This window comes from Sinocyclocheilus anshuiensis, unplaced genomic scaffold (genome assembly GCF_001515605.1).
Source record: "Sinocyclocheilus anshuiensis isolate Anshui unplaced genomic scaffold, SAMN03320099.WGS_v1.1 scaffold1423, whole genome shotgun sequence".
In the NCBI taxonomy this organism is placed as follows: Eukaryota; Metazoa; Chordata; class Actinopteri; order Cypriniformes; family Cyprinidae; genus Sinocyclocheilus; species Sinocyclocheilus anshuiensis.
The window spans coordinates 731692-753295 of NW_015536552.1; the positions used below are offsets into that span (position 1 = coordinate 731692).

Sequence of the window (21604 nt, forward strand, 5' to 3'; positions counted from 1 at the left end):
TTAAATATATGACTAGTGCTGCCGTAGCAGTTGCAGCTTGCTTCAGAAACCCTCCACCTTCCCCAGCTCCACCTGTATAGATCTGCTACGAGGTGATTCATTATTTCATGCATGTTATTTTTGCAGCAGCAATATTTCTTACATGCTCACAGCAGCATGTTGTGGAAGTATTAGCAGTAGCAAGTCTCGGTACTTGCTCTGCCGCAGAAGCAGCAGCAGCGTAGCAGATCTATTCCACCAAGACCAAATACATTAACATTGCATTGTACATTACCATGCCAATCCCTCCGAGAGTTGTCATGACAGAAATACAGTAGTTCTAGATAGGATAGACAGTAAACACTCACAAAAGCATAATTTTTCCTGTACTTAGAATCTAAATGATGGTTCGAAAATAAACTGAGCTAGACGAGTAAATTATATACATACACTCTGCTTGAACTTGGACGAAGTAGCCCAGAGAGAGAGCCATGGTTTGAGAGTCCACCATGTTGAGGGTCTTAGCTGCAGCAGTGCCAGTTATGGGAGAGCCATCTACTTGTATGTAGTAGGTCATTTCAGCTGGGTTCTTAGGACCAGACAGTCGTCGGATGCTGACCATCTGTATGAGGAAAACACTCTGAGTTCATGTTTGATGTTTCCAATACAAACTTTAGAAATTCTAAACTACACACTGAATCGGACACGAGGGCAATTTTCAGTTTTAAATGGGCCATGCTCTACACATTTGTCACATTTTTTCCACTTGAATTCCATGTAGAAATGTAGAAAACAGATGTCTATGCAAATGACAGCTTTATGATTGGCTAACCTCTTTGCATTCAAAATGAGTAACATACTCCCCACCCACCGTTTTAATGAATAAATAAGCTTTTATCACAGTATGTCGCAGCCATGAACACATTTTGCCACTTGCTAATTGGTTGTACTGGGGGCGGGGCTCACTCTAGTCTAGAGCATTTGATTGGACAAAAACCTGTGTAGTGCAGGATGAGTCATCAAAATATTTGGTCTGTTTCTCAGGACAAGAAAACTACAGGCATAGAACAAACTGATGGCACACCTGGACAGTGTAATCGCCTACAGTCGTGGCTCTCCTGAAGCGGAGGCCACGTCGACTGGCAACCAGAAAGAGCTCCGCCAGGCGCTGCTCCATTAGACTAGCAAAGCTCTGATAACTCCCCTCAAGAGAAGAGCTGTCAACGTCCTGAATTACTGGAGAGAGAGAGAATGACAGAGAGAGAGATGAAGCAAGGTGACAAAGAGAACATACCTTTCTTACACTTTAAGTCTAAAAAAAACTGCAATTACTACAGAATTGACCTTGGTAAAAGGATTTGTTCTCCTGACAGTGATAAATAGGGATGAACGGGGGAAAGAAGGGGGAGGAAGAGCTAGCTAAAGCAACAGAGAGAACATTGAGTGCAAGAACTTAGAGCTAGAAATAGCTTTTTCACACTCAATATTCTGATCCAATGTGATCTCAAATCAGTTGATGGAGGAAGCTAAATAATACATCAATAGCACTCCTCAGAGAAGAAGGCTCTCTGTGTTTAAAAGAAGCAGGGAGAAAACATTAGCTAGACTTAATCACAATAACATGCTGGCAAATGGTTGTCTGGGTGCTGGTTAGTAGCTGAACTGTTGAGGTAATTACCTGTGATTACCCAGTAATCTCGGGTTGCTACTGAAGTGTTAAGGTTGTGGTACTCTAGAGCTGTGAAAAGAGTGAGAAAGACAGACAGATGTTTACTAGAAGACCATTCTGGGAAAAACAAAACAAAACTAAATGTTGTCATCATTCATTGGCGAGGATAAATGTGATTTTTTTTTTTTTGTTATCCTATCAGTCAAATACATAAAATAAGCAGATCAATTATTGCCAAATGATCGTGGGACATTATTTTTTAATGTGCATACTTAAGATAAAATGTTTACTGAGAGTAAGATTTGAAAATAAGATAAAAAAAATGTAATATAATTATGTATTTAAAAAATTTTACAAAATATATTTTCTTATCCATGGCACACAGGCATTTTATTTATACATTCTTTGTTATATTTGATAAAATTATATTTTACTTTAATAAAAAAAACTTGAATAAAAAAGCGAATATTGAATATTAACATAATATTCATTAAATAAAAAATTACATTAATTATATATAATATATTGTTTTCTTTTATATTCTATTTTTAATAATTATATATAACATATTAATAATCGATGATTATATGTTACAAAAAAACCTGAATTAAAAAAATAATATTGAATATAAATATAATATTAAATGCACAGATATTTCATTTATTATTAATTATTATATCAACTTTATTCATTATAATTAATAATCATATTAATGTGAATCTACATTATATTTCATTCATATATACATGATTTCATTTGAAGCACATCTGGACTTTTAAGGTGAGATTATTATCACAATACTGATATCAAATAATAATAATAATAAAACAGGAAAAAAATAGCTGTTTAAAATGGTTTTAGATGGAGTATAGCATGTCACCCAGCAGAACAAGTCAACTTCCCAAAAGTTTTTCATATCAACTACCCATCAAAAAAGGAGAATGTTATGAGTCCTTGGAAAATGTCTTTTGGATCAACCAAAACTGAGGATCTCTGCCTCAAGGAAAACAAACTCATGGATTCAAACAGAAATAAACACGAACTACCATTTCAATGTGCATTAACATGTAAACACAAGCCGTGCAGCAAGTAACATCAAGCGGTAAACACAAGCTGAAACTTACGCTCAGCGTTGATCAGAGGGGGGAAGAAGAGAAAGTAGCCCACCAGCTCGGCAGTGAGCTGGTTAAGGAGACCACTGGACACAGTACCGTTCAACGGAGTGCTACCGTTCCACACCACATACACCAGAGTGACTGCCAAAGAATTCCCCGTTTGATACGTGTTCAGAATCTGTCCGAAAACACAAACAAACTATAAATCCAAATCCAACAAACGAGTCCTCAGAGGAACGGCGTTATCAGACCTCTGAAGATAAGCCATTTATCAAACTTTGTTTTCAAGTTCAATTGAAAAACTACCTCAACAGAAAGAGTCCCATAAGAGTCCTCCACTTTCTCCTGCGCCTCAGCAAACACATTTTCCAATCGTTGCTCCATCATTTGGATGAACCCGCAAGACTTGATGTTATCTGTTGGTCCGACAAACCTGAGAACTAAATGTAGGAAAACAATAAACTGTTAAACAAAAACAGATTCCACATTCCAGTTACCAATCATTCTAGTTACCAAGTTTCAACAATAAATGGCTGTGGGCTTAAGACTGGCTGAATATGTAATGTAGATAAAGGGTAAACAAAGGGGCTACAGCATAAAGCTGGTCAGACATATCATTTCCAGTCAGATTTTCCAACAAACTCCAGTTGGAAAAGAATCTTACCCGTTTTGAGCTGCAGGTGGATGCCGAGGCTGGGCAGCCAGGGGGCCACAGGATTGGGGATGGCCAACACCACAGGAACATACTCTCTGATGTCATTCAATAGCTTGTCGAAACCATAGGAAGCTAATGTGTCCATCACAACAGAGGCCACCAACACGGACTTCCCTCTCAAGACGTAGTAGCCCACAGTTACATTAGAAGGCGTGCAGATATCTTTTTCCAACTAGAGAGAACTCAGATCATGTAAAATGGCATGGATATCCATAGTGTATATCTAACACAATTTATTATTTCACCATTTTCATCAGCTCCTTGGCTAGTTCTTTTTAAAAGGTCTACACCACCATTCAAATGTTTGGGGTCAGCAAGATTTTTTTTCTTTTTAATACTTAGGTACTTTTTAAAATTTTTAAATACTTTTATTTGGCAATGATGCATTAAATCAATCAAACATTAAGACATTTATAATGTTGAAAAAGATTTCTATTTCAAATAATCTTTCTATTCATCAAAGAATCCTTTAAAATGTATCACAGTTTCCACAAAAGTATTAAAGAACCAAATCAGCATATTAGAATGATTTCTGAAGGATCATGTGACACTGAAGACTGGAGTTATGATGCTGAAAATTCAGCTTTGCATCACAGGAATAAATTACATTTTAAAATATAATAGAATTTTAAAAAAGCATAAAAAAAGCAAAAAAGCATAAGCATGGGTAAGCATAAGAGACTTCTTTCAAAAACATTATATTATAGCCTTATATATAGTCTCATTTAATATCATAAAACAGCATATTTAAAATTATTAAACAATAAATAAATGGGTGAATATTTCTTCAACTAAGATTTAGTTTTACCTTCAGATACAGACTTTAAGTCTTATATGAAAATCCCTTATAAAAACTATAAATTATTACATTTTAAACTACAATAATCTAAACAAATAATGAAATAATCATAATCAGTTCCAATATTTATTTTGTGAGAATTATTCTAAAAAAATTAAAATTAAAAAAGTACATTTTTTATTATTATTATTTTATTGTTACAAATTTTGACTAATATTATTTAATTGTGTGTATTTAGGATACATACAATTCTATCTATGAAATTAGGGTTAGCAAGACAAAAGAATTCAGCCATTTTATTTTACTCAACAAATATAACTTCCTTCACAGAACACTAACACAATTCATCAACTGAGACGTGATGGAAAAGACACACTGTGGTGGGATTGTAGTTTACCTTCAGAAAAATATGCTAAATTCTCCCATGATGCATGCAAACTGCTGGATAGGTTAAAATTAAAAACTACTGTGTGTGTAAAAAATGTAAACAGTATCAATATTTAGAGTTTTTAGCCTTACTGAAATCATATGCTGTTTTTATTCATAGTGCTATATTCACACAAATGCTCTTACTGGCTTTGTTTATTGTTAATCGCTTGAGGCAAATGCTAATACATATCCCACATGAATAAATTTAATCATATTGAGTCAAGTTGACTGACCATCTCTCTCTTTTTACTCCAACATAAACACACACACACACTATCTCTCTTTCTGTGTTCGTGTGTAGATAGTGATTGTGTCGTCTCCTGCTGATCACCTCCAGGGTCTGTAATCATACAGAACCTCTGATCTGATGGAAAGTTGACGAGGAGGAGGAGAAAGAGGAGGGAAAAAAAATCACATAGTGAGCGAAAAAGACAAATATAGAGACAGATCTTGAAGAGAACAGATTGAGTCATTCGGTACAGAGCTTAATAGACACAGACGGTTGCTCTTCAAATGCTAATAACAACCTTTTCAGTGGTTATTCACAATTAAAGAGACAGTACACCCAAAAATGCAAATTTGGTCATCATTTATTCATCCTCATGTCATTACAAACCCATAAGACTTGCATGACTTGTATGAGAGTTTGGAATGACATGAGGGTGATTAAATGATGAGAGAATGTCAATTTTTGAGCGAATTGTTCCTTAAAATACTCTATTTAATCGACTGCACTCCCCTCAGCATGTTGTCTCTGCTGTTACCATGATATCGATTCTTTATTTGCAGCATATGAGGTACCAGCGCTGTGCTATTTTTGGACATGCCTTTCTGACGGACAGACGTGCAAATGCTCCTTCGGCTTCAAACCAAGTGTTTCATAAGATGGCCCTTTCTCAGCGCTTGAAAACAGGGAGATGTTCTACACAATCACATTCAATGAGCTGCATACTGAACATACACAGGAAACACCTCCCACACAGCCTCCCACCACACTGTCCTCTGCTAAACTACAATTCCCATGATGCAACTGTGATAAGGTCCAAGAGGACTGTGGTCAAAAGCACTGTGCTTATCTTGATGCTGCTGGATTCTACTGTATAAGGCATATTTTACTGTGTTTCCAATGGCAACCAACTATTCTGATTAGTTCTTTTCATTATTTATTTAGCATTTCTCATTTCATGTTGCAGTGGAAGAGAAAGAAAAGGGTTTGGATAAGCTTACTACCATTGTTATTATTGCTGCAGTTTATGGTCTGTATACTGTGCATAGTAAGCAAATTATTTTTAAATTATGCATTAAATCTTGGATAACCTACCTCATTTGCCCTTTAAAAAACATATTTATAATGTTACAAAAGATATCTATTTCAAATTAATGTTGTTCTTTTGATCTTTCTATTCATCAAAGAATCCTTTAAAAAAATGTATCAAAATATTCACAATATTAGGCAGCACAACTGTTTTTAACATTGATAATAATAAGAAATGTTTCTTGATTATCTGAATGATTTCTGAAGGATCATGTGACAGTGGAGTAATGGCTGCTGAAAATTCAGTTTTGCATCACAGAAATAAATGACATCTTAAATATATTCAAATAGAAAATAGTTATTTTAAATTGTAATAACATTTCAGTTTTTACTGTATTTTTGATCAAATAAATGCAGCATTGGTGAGCATAAGAGTCTTCTTTCGAAAACATAAAAAAATCTTACAAACCCCAAACCTTTGAACTTCTATAGCAGGTGTTTTCCTTCTTATTAACGGCCAAAGCCACTGCGTAGTGGCTTACGGCTCAAAACACATGCAAAACCACCAACCTGAACATGGACGTTGCTGTCGTTGAACGCTCTCTGAAGTGCCTGTGTGAAACCTTTAGACAGGTTCTGTCTCATTTCAGCTTCTAGGCGATTTTGTCGCATCTGGATGGACAACACTGAGGGAAAAATTTATACAACACATATGAAAAGCATGATTTTCTAAGCATCTCAAAGCAGCCCAGATCCCAAGGGAGACAGCCATGCCTGTGAACATGTCTGTTTACAGTGAACATATGTTGGTTTCACTACAGTGCATATGCTGTCACTGTAGAATGTCGGAGAGGAGGAGTAAAATTACTGCATATGGTAGCCTAATATTATTTGCACAATAAAGTCTTTCACACGATTAAGTAGATGTGCATTTGTAAACTGGTTTTGTCATTTTTCTCTGTTGTAATGAACTGAGCATAATTTAAATGTCAAAATGCCTTTGTTATTTAATTTTCATTTGAACTCCATACCTGTTGATTATTTTTTAAAATACAATTAAAATCTAATTAAAAAGACTGAAATATTTTAGGCTAAGTGTGCTAGACTAACTATCTAATATCTAAGTGTGCTTACATGCACAAAACACTGCAAACCAAAAAAAAAAAACCATTATATTAATAATTCATTTTTATTATTTTGAATACTTATTTTATATAACTTATATTTTTTTATTTTATATTATATTATTTTTATGCCATGCCATAGCCAAACCTATTTTCATCACAAGAACTGATAGTTTAAAGTATGACAAATAATAAATAATAAATAAAGCACTGTACAAAAGATTTTTCTTTTAATTTAAATCTAAATTGTGTTTAAATTGTGATAGAAAATCTTTTTTTTTCCTGATAAGACCTTTTTATTAACATCCATTAAATAACTTTCTGGAAAAAAAATGTTTCCTTTATATTTTTATTATTTAATAAAATGATGAATTAATTTCTCAAAATGTAAACAAACAAAAGCAAAAAAACAAAAAAAAAAAACAAGAGCATTCACATGCGAAATCAGGGTAACTGTAAAAATAGGTGTCCTGATTGGTTTTGCTTAAAATGCAACAAATGTTTTCCCACAAAAACTGTTTATGTCTAGGTATGATGATATGTTTTACTGTCTATACTATCGGTTAAACATTATTTCAATGCAAAATCTACAATTCAACTTAACAAGCCACTAAATTTTCTGTAATGGAATGTAAACTGCATTGATTTACACTGATTTGTGGCGTATTTGTGCCATTACTAAATTTGCCTAATTTCTTTAGTGAATTTTCACTAAAAACAACGAGGAGGCACTCATACAGTAAACAGGGGCTCACCTGTTTTCACCCATAATCTTTCGGTCACGTTACAGGTCAAAGGTGAACTGTCAGTAGGAGGGGTGCTCGGTTCATTCGTGGTACTTCCAGAGGTAGATACAACAGTGGTTTGAAGAGGGGTTGTCGTTGTTGTGGTTGCTAAAGTGGTTGTAGGTGTTTTTGTGGTTGTTGGTGCTACTTTTGTGGTGGTGGTAGTTGTAGTGGTAGTGGTGGCTGTCGTCGGTGGTTCCGTCTCGGTTGTTGTGGTCTGGGTGGCTGTAGTGGTCGGCATGGTGGTCGTGACCTCTTTCACCACAACGATGGCAGTGGGCGGAGTCACAGTCATTGATGTCACAGTTAAGGGCGTGACAGTCGTGGTGGTCACTGTGGTGAGTTGGAGACTGTCGCTGGTCACAGTGTGGGAGTTGCTGCTTGCTGAAGAGCCGGACGAAGCGTTTTCAGCCCTTTCAGAAGTGCCGTTAAAAGCGGAAAAGGAGACCGAAGTTGTCACATTGTCAGTGAGTGTAGCATCCGTCTCTGCCACAATCATGAAAGAGGATCCCGGGGCGGTGGGAAGATCAGGGTTTCTGGGGAATTCACTAAGAGTCTCGTCTGAAAGCAGAGAACGTTTGAGTGAGCCACCTCAGGAGCAGGAAGTGAGATCGAGGACACACATGATCGCTCGCTGATGGTGAAGAATGACACATAGGACATGTGGGAGAGGACAGATGTAGCTCTGGGGACTTATGCAGTAGCGGGACTTGTTGAAGTGTATAATTTTTGCGCCACTAGTGTCATCAAACCAAATATAACCGAAGATAATGATTTAATTTTCCATTGATCAGACAAACAGTTTCAATGAGAGGCAATGGTGTGAGGTTGGGCTAAATGCCATGCGCAAAAATTACATACTTCAGCTTTAACGTCAACATGAAATCAAAGTTGACCAAATCAGGATTATTAGGGTTATAATATACATATTAAAAAAAGTTTTTTATTTCAGCTAGTTACCAAGGTAGCATTTCTGATTTAGTTTAATTTAGTGTAATTTGGTGCACTTAACTAAAACTGCAATAAAAAAAATAAAAAAACATTTAAAAAGTTTAACAAAAATTCTAATGAAAACAGAAAATATTCAAATAAAACCTGATTGAAAATATAAATAAAAACTATAATAGTATCTCAATGATACTAAAATAATACCACTGCTCAAAAAGGGTCAGTAAGGGTCAGTAATGCTCACAATAGCTGCATTTATTTGATCAAAAATACAGTAAAAAAAAAAATTATTACAATTTAAAATAACTGTTTTCTATTTTAATATTCCTGTGATGCAAAGCTGATTTTTCAGCAGCCATTACTTCAGTCTTCAGTGTCACATGATCCTTCAGAAATCATTCTAATAAGCTAATTTGCTGCTCAAGAGACATTTATTATTATATCATCAATGTTGAAAACAGCTGTGCTGCTTCATATGTTTGTGGAAACTGTGATATATGTTTGTTCAGGATTCTTTAATGAACAGAAAGTTCAAAAGAACAGTGTTTATTTGAAATAGAAATCTTTTGTAACATTAAAAATATCTTTACTGTTACTTTTAAACACTTTAATCATCCTTGATAAATAAAAGTATTAATTTCTTTAAAACAATATATAACATTAACCAATAATATCAGTCTAATATTTCACAATCCAATCAAATCCTGATAAAGTCCTAAATATATTCACTTTTTACTCAGAAATACGTCACGTTGCGCAAGTAAAATGGGATGTGAATGCAATTTCATGTTGACTTTAAAGAGATTATTGTAAAAAATGTTGATGATGATGATTACGATAACAGCAAACACAATGACCTTGAAAATAATGATGACGGTGATGATGAACAAATGGTGAAGAAAGGATGATGACAACATCAAATCAGCAAAGTCCCTGAAAAGAAACCCCTTTAAATACACCACTTCTTGATTTCTGTACTCAGCATTTATTCAACAGCTCACAATCTAGCGGTACCTGAGCTAGTGGTCAAGACACTGTTGATTTTATGTGCCGGGGACGGTGGATTTGGCACTCTGACGGCCTGCTCCCCAGCGGACTTTTGATTGGTGCGATTGTCACTGTTGCCGGGTGGGGAGGGCAGAGAATGCACCAGCGCCTGAGGCTGTGTCTCTACAACCTGCAGGGTCTGCACCGAGGCAAACACAGGCTGCTCCCTTGTGCTTTCTGCCCTCGCTGGTGGGGAGTTGTACAGCGAGGCGAAGTCTTCATCCTCCAGCAGCGACGAAGAGACTGTGATGTTTGGGGCTCCGGTTGGATCCTGGGAAGGACTGAGGGGTTGCCCTGATGCCTCGAGTCTTGCTTCATCTGTAATGAAAAAAGATGTTATGGTGCAAAATCATAAACATCTACCGTTTTTGTCTTATAGGTGGAAATGCACTAGAGGAAATACAAAAAATAAGCGTATGATTTCATTTGTCGAGCCAAGATTTTAAATACTTGAAGGCATTAGAGGCAGCTGCATTAAGCTTGCAAACCTAATGACACGCACTGGTATTTAATCAGCATTAATGATAATGCGCTGTAGTAAATTGCTCTCAAGGTATTTGAAACAGAGGAAAAATTTAGAAAAAAATAAAATTTACGGGGAAACAAGCCTAGCAGGCTGCCTCGCTGCATAAGGGAGCTCCTTCTAAGAGAGCATCATGTCATGGAATATTTTAAATGACCGATTTTGGAACACTATTTTTGCACAGAACACTCGATTTGCAATTAATTTCAATAGAGTTTGTCGTTAACATCTTGCAAAGCTAACAGCGCAACACTTCTATAGTAAGAATAAAAATAATACTCTTAATCAGCACGTTTGTCTTTTTTTTTTACAATGAAAATATCTTAATACAAGATACATTTACTGAAAACCTATAAAATTGAGTGAGACATTAAAACTTGTTCTCAGAAAATCTATTTAGAATTCAGGTAATTTTCTTGTTTAAAGCATAAATCTCACTAAATTTTGTTATAGTATGTTTAAAAAACTATCTGCCAATGGGGTAAGAAAAATATCTTATTAATGCAAGATTATCTAAAAACAATTATTATTATCTTTATAAAAGATAAATGCATCTTGTTTTAAAACATGTATGGCAATCAACATTTCTCTCTTCTGGCAGCCATCTTGGATGGATTTATCTCTTATTTAATCTAGCTGTTTTTGTAAACACATACATTGATGTTCCTTACTTGTTTTTTTTCTTTCTAAAGATTTTTATATACAAGATAAATATTTTCAGTAATGATAATTATAAAACAATAATTGTAATTGTAATTGTAAATGTAAAACCAAGTTTAGAAAAGATTTATGCTTACAACAAGAAACATGTATCTTGTATTATATTTTTTACTGTAAAAAAGACAAAAATGCTAATTAAGAAAAATATTTTTTAAAGTGTACAAGGGTGTGCATTTAGTGAGGCAAGTTTAAGTCCCTCTAAAATAACATAACATATAACATAACATAACATAACATAACATAACATAACATAACATAACATAACATAACATAACATAACATAACATAACATAACATAACATAACATAACATAACATAACATAACATAACATAACATAACATAACATATAACATAACATAACATAACATAACATAACTCAACTCAACTCAACTCAACTCAACTCAACTCTCTTGGGCAGCTTTGAATTATTTAGCTTGCTTAACGTTTCAGAAAAGAAAATCACAGCAGCCCTTCTCTCGACTGCCATCCATGACTGTTGGCAAGTCAATATGAGATGATTAATAACGTGATTAATCGACTTTTACAGCTCTTTACTTTATTTTTATCTCGGGGAACATAACGTGGATGGAGTCATACAATATAGTGACTTGTGGACATTAATCATAAATCCTTTAGCCGGAGGACCAAATTAGAAATGTGCAGGGCTTCTAGGGTGCTGCGAGCTCTCTCTGTCCCTTTCTCACTCTCTTACATAAAGCTTCAGCCCTTTCCTAATGGGTTAATTAACTCACCCAAACACATCTTATATGAGATTAGTCACAAACAACATAAACATAATATTGCAACTTACATCTGCACAAAATGTTGCAAAAGCACAAGTAAATGTGAACAAAGTACTCTACTGATGATAGACAGACAGACAGGCAGACAGACAGATTAGTGTAAAATTAAATGGATGGATTGGATAGTGTAGAATTACCTGGATGGATGGATGGATGGATGGATATTGTAGAATTATCTGGACAGACAGATGGATATATATAGTGTAGAATTATCTGGATGGATGGATGGATGGATGGATGGAAGGATAGTGTAGAATTACCTGGATGGATGGATGGATGGATAGTGTAGAATTGCCTAGATGGATTATGGATATTGTAGATTTATCTGGACAGATGGATATTGTAGAATTATCTGGAGGAATGGATAGATAGTGCAGAATTATCTAGAGGGATGAAGGGATGGATGGATGGATGAATAGATAGTGTAGAATTATCTGGAGGGATGGCTGGATAGTGCAGAATTATCTGGAGGTTTGAAGGGATGGGTGGATGAATAGATAGTGTAGAATTATCTGGAGGGATAGATGGATATTGTATAATTATCAGGAGGGATGAAGGGATGATGGATGAATAGATAGTGTAGAATTATCTGGAGGGATGGATGGATAGTGTAGAATTATCTGCAGGGATGGATAGTGAAGAATTATCTGCAGGGATGGACAGATGATGGATAGATAGTGTAGAATTATCTGCAGGGATGGACGGATGATGGATAGATTGTGTAGAATTATCTGGAGGGATGGATGGATGGATTGATAGACAGACAGACAGATAGATAGACAGATATTCATCAATGCCATATTTTAAAAAATACAATCTTTTAAGTTGGTAAAATTTGATTACATATACAGATCTTTGTCTCATGTATAAAATCAAACATGGACTGGCTGCTCCGGTATTGAGCCAGTTTGTAAACATAGCACCAACTGGTTAAACAAGAAGTGCAGCAAGAGGTGACTGCATAGTCCCGTTAAGAACAAGTGCATTCAGTCAAACGGCGTTTTCGGTTAGGGATGCTTGTGGGTGGAACTCCATCCCAACTCACATTACAAATTTGAATACTTATGCCTCTTTTAAGTTTCACTTAAAGAAGTGGCTAACAGAGAGTCAACATTGTCAACATTACTTTATACACTAATTTCTGCTGCCGTCTTGTCTTTTCTGCTCTACCAGTTTGAGAATTTTATGTTATGTATATGAGCATGGTTGGTTTAGTACTGATTGAATGTTTAAGGCTAAACTACTGTTACTTGTTAGTATGCTTACATTATCCTTGCCTGTATATTAATATTATTGGTACATTGTTTGTCATATTGTCTGATAGTGGGATTGTGTGTGTATGAGTGAGCTGGTGTTGATTTGTTGGTTCTATGTATAGCCTAATTTTTAAGCAGATTTTTATTGTATTGGGATAGAACTATATGTATAGCATAAACTTTATATGTATTTTGGAGTATGTATGTATTATGTATAGATTATTTCTTTTATATTTTTAGGGTGACAATTTTAAAAATAGCCTTCTGGCTAATTCTGGCACATTGTACATTTATGAATTGACTAGATAGGGATAGATAGATAGATAGATAGATAGATAGAATCTGGTGATCTATCCATAATTACACCAAATATCTAAAATAAAGATGGATGGTTAGATAGGCAATTACACAATATATAGCAAGAACAAAATCAAGAAACTTTAACTGGGTATTAATATATTTTACCCCCCAAAAAAAGACATTCTAATTAAAAATGATTTTCTGCATAATGCGTGTATGTGTGTGCAGATTCTGTAAGCGGTCACATTGAATTCCTATTCTCCAACAGATAGCCACCTGCTCCGACAGTTAGAACATATGGGATTGTCCTGATTAACAGGCAGCTAGAGAGAAGATGTGAAGGGGGCTCTGGCTGTACTTCCAACCCATCGTCCTAATGACTGCACTTCCTGTGAACGGGATAGCAATGAACTCTGAAAGCTCTAGATACTTAAGTATGCTTGTTGCCGGCCTAAGAAGATTTGCGTATACGGTAATGACTTGGGTCGGTAAGCTGAGACAATCAAAGTCTACTGCCAGGCAGAACGGAGCGAGTTGATTGGAAGACAGGACGATAAATGCCAAAATGGCTTCATCCATCACAGTCCCTAAGAGCGTAGCCTGGTCTCAAACGGGTCCCGCTGCCATTGCATATTGTTCTATAAATGGGAGCTTTCTAATCAATGATGTCAAGTGTTAAAAATCAAGGGCATGTTTCATATTCTGGAACCGAGCTGTTGTCCTGCTTTAATGTAACTGGAGATCAGTGGGCTAGAAAGACATGGACCTTCTCCATTACGAGGACAGGTGGTGAAGGGGGCTGATGGGTAACAGGCCAAAGCCATTGAAGCCCATGAGGGAGTATATGGGGGAACTGAAGCATGGAGTCACACCATTCCAGCAGGACAGATCCGTGTCCATAGTCTATTCATAGATCCCATCTGCTTTTGTTGCATCTTGTTGTGGCATCACAAAGGCAACGGCATTACATCTGTTTATCATAAAGTAAATACTTCAATATTTAAAGGGATATTTCGTGTAAAATGTGTCATTCCAAACCCATATGAATACAATAGATAATTTTTTTTAATATCCTGGCAATTTGTTTTCCAACACAACGAAAAGAATGAGGACTGAGGCCGTCAAGCTCAGAAATGACAAAATAGAACCACAAAATATCATAAAAGCGAACATACTGATTTTATGTTCCACAGAATAAAGAAATTCATACAGGTGTAGAACAACATGAGAGTGAGTAAATGATGACAGAATTTACATTTTTTTGATCAACTATCCCCTTAACAAGAGGTGCACCATAAATCTAAACATTTTCTTGATAGTACTATGTAACTTGCAAAGAGGATTTTGTTATTTTAAAACCACATTTCTGCAAACCTGTGGTATATTTCATATTTTCAACATCATAAAATTTTACAGCAAAGCAGATTAGGGCATCTATGTGCAATGAAGCAGATTAAATGCTTTGACATAGAATGGGATGTCATCCAAACAAACACCCATCAACCCTCAGGAGAGAAAGCACTTTGAGCATTGCATATCAAAATTATTACACACTGACCGCAGACATCGTACAGAAGTCTCAGCTGTGGAAATATTTCAGCATTACTATCATGATGTACAGTTCAAATATGGTATCATGGCTTAAAAAAAAAATATTTTTTTTTCCTATTAATTGTCAAAAAAATAAAATAAAATCCTAAAACATACAAATACATACACTGGTTTCCAGCTAAAATGAACACCAGTAATTAGATAATTGAATTAACTAGATAACTGATTTATTTTCACGTGGTTCATTGCACAGTACTATGTTATGACCTCAAAACACTTGTTTTGTAAACAAAGATATTTACAAATTTGCATCATATGATATAACTAACTTCGTAGTAAACTTGCTCGGTAGCTCATCTGGTACAGCATTACATTGAAATGTAGAAGAAAGCTTAAATGGCATGATTGTTACAGCAAATGCTTTTTTATTATACTTTTGCTTTTGTTAACACTATTGGTTAGGTTTAGGGTTTAATGTGGGTGGTACATTATTTTCAAACGTGATAGAACATTGACCTTTTAGTGCCACTTGTCAGATATTTAATTTCCCATCTACTTAGATACATAAAACAACCAACCTAAAAAATTGCTAGATTCACGTTTATCTGTTTCAAATAAAACTAAATGTGCTTTTAGCACCACTCTTTGGACATTTCACTTAGAAAGTGTTGCACAAAGCAAAATATTGCTTCAGGCATGTTTTTTTTCTTCTGTTTTTCAACTTTCAACATGGCGTAATACCATGGTGTAATGATGGTGCAGGGCTCCATACTGCGACCATTTTTTCTGCCTGTGCGACTAGATTTTGTGAGTGGTCGCACTGGCGCGACCACCGCATTGTTCAACTCACAAGAGCTGCCATTTCTGTTGCATATGAGAAACATCAAACAGCAAACGAAGCTGAAAGCATAACGAAACCGCGCTACCTTTTTGAACTGCACAGCACTTCCGAGTGTAGAGCGTGGTTTATACTTGCCGCGTCAGCACGAGCGCGAAGGTGCGCGCAGCAAAAATGACACGAATGTTGATTTGAACCGATGGATGGTTTTCATGCTAAAGTAAAGTAAAAAACCGCTTCTTAAACCAGAGAAGGTGAACATGTTGGTATTCTTGTGGGGGGAAAAAACATGCAAGCACTGTCACCAACAGCAAGTTTAGTTTTACTTTTCTTTTTGAAAATTTTGAAAAGCTTGTATCTTTGCGGTTTACCTCACGTTACGCAATGGAGGCTCTCTTTTATTTATTTATTTTTATTTGATTCCTCAGTGTTTGCTAAACTTTCTGTAATTTATTAGTCGGTATATAATACAGCATGTGGTGTATGCCATGCCTCGTCTTATTCGTTTTTGTTAATAAACGTTTTGTAAGCTAGTTTGTCATTGTATCTTACTGTTTTATTGTTGTTGTGCTTTTTAATTAAGAATAACAATTAATCAATCTTTTGTTTTAGTCCCAAAAAGTGAAAGGTGTGTAGATGTATGGAAGCAAAACAGACTATCTTTTCTTGTAAAACGTGAAGATCGCAAATTCGAAAGTGAAAGCACCTGAAGCCCGGCTTATAACATAGCAAAAGAGGAATTCCCGTTCACAAAATTCAAATCACAAATAATACTACTGATGAAAAAGAACGGTTAAATGTTAACCACTTTCGTTTCCATATAACTATAAACTATGATAAAAGTTAATCAGCATGCATTGATTAATTCCATGTTGTAACGCAAAAAAAAAATTTAAATAAATAAATACAAAATATTGCGACCAACTGAGAAAGTTAGTCGCAAAAGAGCGACCAGTGGGAAGAATGAGTCTGGAGCCCTGTGGTGTCAAGTGGTAAAACCATGGTACTGAATGATTAACCTGATACTTCAATGGCATTCCAAGGTATGTCAAAGAATACCAGGGTATATGCTCAAAAATACAGTGGTACGATTATGGTACCATTTTAGCGGAGATGAAGGTCTGTTCTCATTTTGTAAAGGTTTAGCACCATGTTTATTAATCATGATGTTCAAAACACCAATTATGCTACTCAGTAATGTTACATTAATTTTGTACAGCGCATAGCACATACTGTACCTTAAAATATGGCTATAATGAGAGTGGCTTGTAGCTACTAAACCACGAAGAGCTGCCAACAAGAAAAAAAAAAGAGAAACAATTGACTCCCATTTCAACAAACTGATCTCAGCAGGGTAGAGCTGGATAAGGCCAGACTAAATTAAGACAACACAGCACATTTGCTTTGGGTATTCTTGTTTACATTCAGATTCTATTCTTAGACGTTCTTGTTCAGACCCCTAACAGCGTTCAAACGGGTTTGAGGTTGATTAACGACAAAATTTTCATTTTCATTTGAACTATCCCTTTAAAGCATAAAATCCCAGTTCTATCTTCCTTTTTTCTTAAGGCAAAGGAAAAGGATGCATCATAATATATGAACAGCCGGTGCAAAAACAACACCTTAGGGCCTTCCTTAAACTAAGCAACAACCCACATCTTTCAGTGTATTTTAAAATGCTGTGAGCAAGGAAATTAGGGGCATGGCGGACACGCACATCCCACACACACCAACACCATCACTGTTTTTAGATGAGGCATGGGATAAATCTGAGAGACAGGGAACATTGCGCTCTTGATGGGAGCCGAGGTAACAGCAGTGGCAAGCAGATTTGAGATTTGAGCTGTATTAAAGTTGATCCTTCTGCTGATGGCTATATGTGTTTTTAGAGTTGATATACGGCGACACACCTGCTGAGAACACAGGGATGGGTAAGCACAGCCCATCTTTGAATAATTCAAGTGCTGGCTAAGCATCTGGTCCTGCATCTAAAAGCAACATGGCATGGCCGAACTGTGCATCGATGTCCGTGCTAAACATCACTAACTAACACTGATTAAGAACCTGTGTGTATTGTGTAATATTAAATTTAACATATTTAACACCTGATTTTCCATTTATAAGCATAGTTAACCCCCCAAAAAATCATACATTATTTAGCCTCATGTCGTTTCAAACCTATATGCTATTAGTTTTTCCGTGGAATGTCATGTTTGACTGGAAAAATAGCAGCATATGAGTGTGAAATTATTATTATTTTTTTTACTAGAAATAAGAGAAACATTAACAATACAAAAAATATAAAAAGTTAACTTATTTCAGCTAGTTGCCAAAGCAGTGGTTTTCATTTTAATTTAGTTTTACTTGACGTAATAAAATAACTAAATTAAAAACTGAAAGAAAAAAAAACTATAGACATATTTGAAAAAAAGGCAATAAAAATATAAAAACACTCAATAAAATTACTAAAACTTTAAAATGAAATATATGAACTTATTTGTAAAGTTTTTTATGATTTATTTTCTTTCATGAAAATGATTTCACCATCATTTCCCGTCTTTTCTCCACTGTCATGTTTTAAATGTAGCAAAAATGCCAAAATAGAGAAAATATCATACTTTATATTCATCAGTATATTCTATGGGAAAGATATGAGATGCCATTCATTCAAGATTGAATCATCTTTCACTTGAGCAGGAATCTTCAATTCATTCCCACCATCCATCCTCAATTATTTTCAGAATGAAGTTATGTGGCCATAAATAAATATTATCCATCTAATAAACAAACGAATTAGGTTTTTGTATAAAAACAACCAAATGAATTGCGACATTATTTACATGCACATTTCACCGCAAAATTACAGAAAATTTGACTGAAATACAACATTTTTTACATTTAAATCAGCATAAATGAAACAGCATATCATTGTTTTTCTCATCACAGTAATGAAAATAAGATTTTTGCATCACAGTAATGAGAATGTAAACTGGGAAATCAAATGTGCTTAAAATAATGTCACCGGTTTCCCGAGACTCCCCCGTTTACATCACAATCCTGAAAAGTGAGCCATTGAGCTGCGGTAATCATAAAAGCTGTGGCTCCGTTTAGCTGAAAGGATGATGACATGAATTATTGACGAAGATACTAACACAGATCTGATTAAAATAACAGCCTGTACCCTTCCAGCCTCTCTAACTGATGAGGCAAACACCATCACACATCTGTGTAAGCATCACCGAGCAGCGCCTGATTGGACAAAGGGGGTCATGTGACTTCCTTGCAGGGCTCTGGGTAGGTCATCTAGTCCTCGTCGAGTCTGGGGGGGAAACAAAAAATGTGTGTATGCGACTGACTTACACTAATCACTCTCCGCCGGAGGGTTAAAAAAGATTGATAATGTAATTGGAAATATTACAGCATCTACTATTTAAAAATTCAAACATATAATGAAGAGTGCAAGAACAACATAAACCAAACCAAAACAATACACATGCAATGACTGATTTATTTTGACTCGAGATGAAATTAGCAATCAGATGCCGAGCACTCGACATGCCAACACAGCAAAAGTGAAATTCTGCAAGCCCTCACGCTACTTTCCCATCAATCCTCGTAACAGCTTGTGTCTCTTCAGCCTCCTGCGCAAACCTGCAGGCAGAACTGATGCGTTTCCGTGTCTGTTTTACTTTTCCCAGCCTCTCACACAACTGTCAGACCTGGTTAGTTTCAGCATTGACTGGAAATTATATAAATTTTTACACAGAGTGGAAAAGATTCCATATTCTCTTTTCGGAATGTGTTGGAATATTCAGGAGCTTGTGCGGGACATCTTTGACGCACTCGACTCGAGTGTCTCAAGAGCAAGGCAGGTTATTGCAAACCCCATTAAAACTGAATTCAAGCTCTCTGCCTCACAGTGCATTAGGATGATATAAACACACATCCTCTTCCATGCAGATTTTTAAGATCTTTACATGATTGGAACTTCTTAATTATTGCCCTGATGGTGGAAATGGGGATTTTCAATGCTTTAGCTCTTTTCTTACAGCCACTTTCTATTTTGTGATGCTCAACAATCTTGTTCTTCACATCAGAACTATATTCTTTGGTTTTACTCTTTGTTATGGATGATTAAGGGAATTTGGCCTTTGTGTTCCTAATTTTTATAATCCTGTGGAACAGGAAGTCATGGCTGGACAATTTCACACTCCTAGTCACCCTGGTGTGCTAAAAAAAAATGTAAACATGAAAGGGAATATTCTTCAGAGATATTTCACTCATAAGAATTTCTAGGGGTGCCAATAATTGTAGCCAGCATGCATTGGAGAAAAACATTTATTTCATAACGCGAGTTTCCCCCCACTTTCAATTGTCAATGAAAGGTTAGGATTTTGTGAATTTTTTGAATGAAAGATCAAAAAGATAAACGATGCCGATTTATTTTCACAGCCGCCTTTGCTCATATTTTACCAAGGGTGCCAATATTAGTGGAGGGCACTGTAAACTTGGGCTGCACAATATTGGAAAAAGTGACATTTTATTTTCCTGCTATATATATATATATTGTGAATTGTGATATGAAAAAATACAGGAATCCTCACCAGATGACTTGAATACATATGTTTGGAAAAAATGAATTATTCTAGAGTGAGTGGGATGATTTTTTGGGGGATTGCATCAGCATAGTAAATAAATAAATACATACATAATGAAAAAGTAATTTTTACTCCAGATTTTTATGAGTGTGAAATCCTATTAGGGCTGAACGATTTGGTAAAAACCTGAATAATTTTGGTTGTTAATTTACTTTTTACAAGAAACAACAAACTAACCTTTTTTCTCATCAACTAAAATATTATTGTCATCTACTAAAATTAGATGTAATTCAAGTCAGAAAACTGACAAAGTCATGAATATGTAATGATGAAATACTGGCTGAAATTTAAAGGATATTTTTATCAAACGACACAAACTACAATTAAAACAACAAAAAAGACATCTATAGAATGTGTTTATACAGAAAAGAAAGGCTTAATTTAAACACTCACACCATAGCATTATTTCAGTGCATTTTAGCAACTAGTTAAACTGGATTGCGGGTGGTTAGTGAATATAGATGCAGGTTTTGGTGTTGTAATGCAGCACTGAAAAGTAGCGCAGCTGTTTAGTGAATTGGCCCTCAGTCTCTTTCCCAGTTTTCCAGACCATCTCTTATGTTCAAGCCAATCTGACCCCCAGGGAACAGAGCAGAGCAAGCGAGAGTCCTCGAAATATGCATTCTACACACGAATTACACTGAATATTATGGGCTTTAGCATAGTAAACATGACATGGCCACATAACATCAGCCCAAAAATAGATAATCTCATTCCTTTTACATGACATCATTTTCCCCAAGAGATTTTTATTAGGGTAATGCTGATGAAGTTGGAGGTTCGACAAGGACAGAGCTCATTATGCATAAAGCTCCTTTTTCCTTTTTCTCATCTAATGAGCACTGTCATGTGTGAAATTCCGGGTGTGAACATGAAGCGCGGTACTTTTATTTCAAGATACGAAGGCAACCGTTTAGCAATTAAATATATCTAAGGGTAGGGACGAAATCGAATGTGGCGATTCCATCAACAAGAACAAAGACGGCCGTCTGATTTAATTACGCAAGCGATTCCACAAGCATAAAGAGAATTATGCAAATGCACATGCCTAATTAGCCTGAATATTTGCTCCGGTTTTCCCGTATGTTT

At 35.6% G+C, this 21604-nt stretch overlaps 1 protein-coding gene across 4 annotated transcripts in view; it reads right to left on the minus strand.

Moving 5' to 3' along the window:
- Positions 1–21604, minus strand: part of LOC107701119 (UPF0606 protein KIAA1549L-like) — a 57234-nt gene that overhangs the window by 27207 nt on the left and 8423 nt on the right. For all 4 annotated transcript variants that reach the window (XM_016503082.1, XM_016503074.1, XM_016503066.1 and 1 more), the window contains exons 2-10: positions 9833–10183; positions 7841–8431; positions 6532–6647; positions 3428–3650; positions 3070–3203; positions 2773–2941; positions 1658–1717; positions 1064–1215; positions 430–601 (exon numbers count right to left, since the gene is read on the minus strand). In XM_016503082.1, the coding sequence (XP_016358568.1) occupies positions 430–601; positions 1064–1215; positions 1658–1717; positions 2773–2941; positions 3070–3203; positions 3428–3650; positions 6532–6647; positions 7841–8431; positions 9833–10183 (1968 nt within the window). The remainder of the gene's footprint in view (positions 1–429; positions 602–1063; positions 1216–1657; positions 1718–2772; positions 2942–3069; positions 3204–3427; positions 3651–6531; positions 6648–7840; positions 8432–9832; positions 10184–21604) is intronic.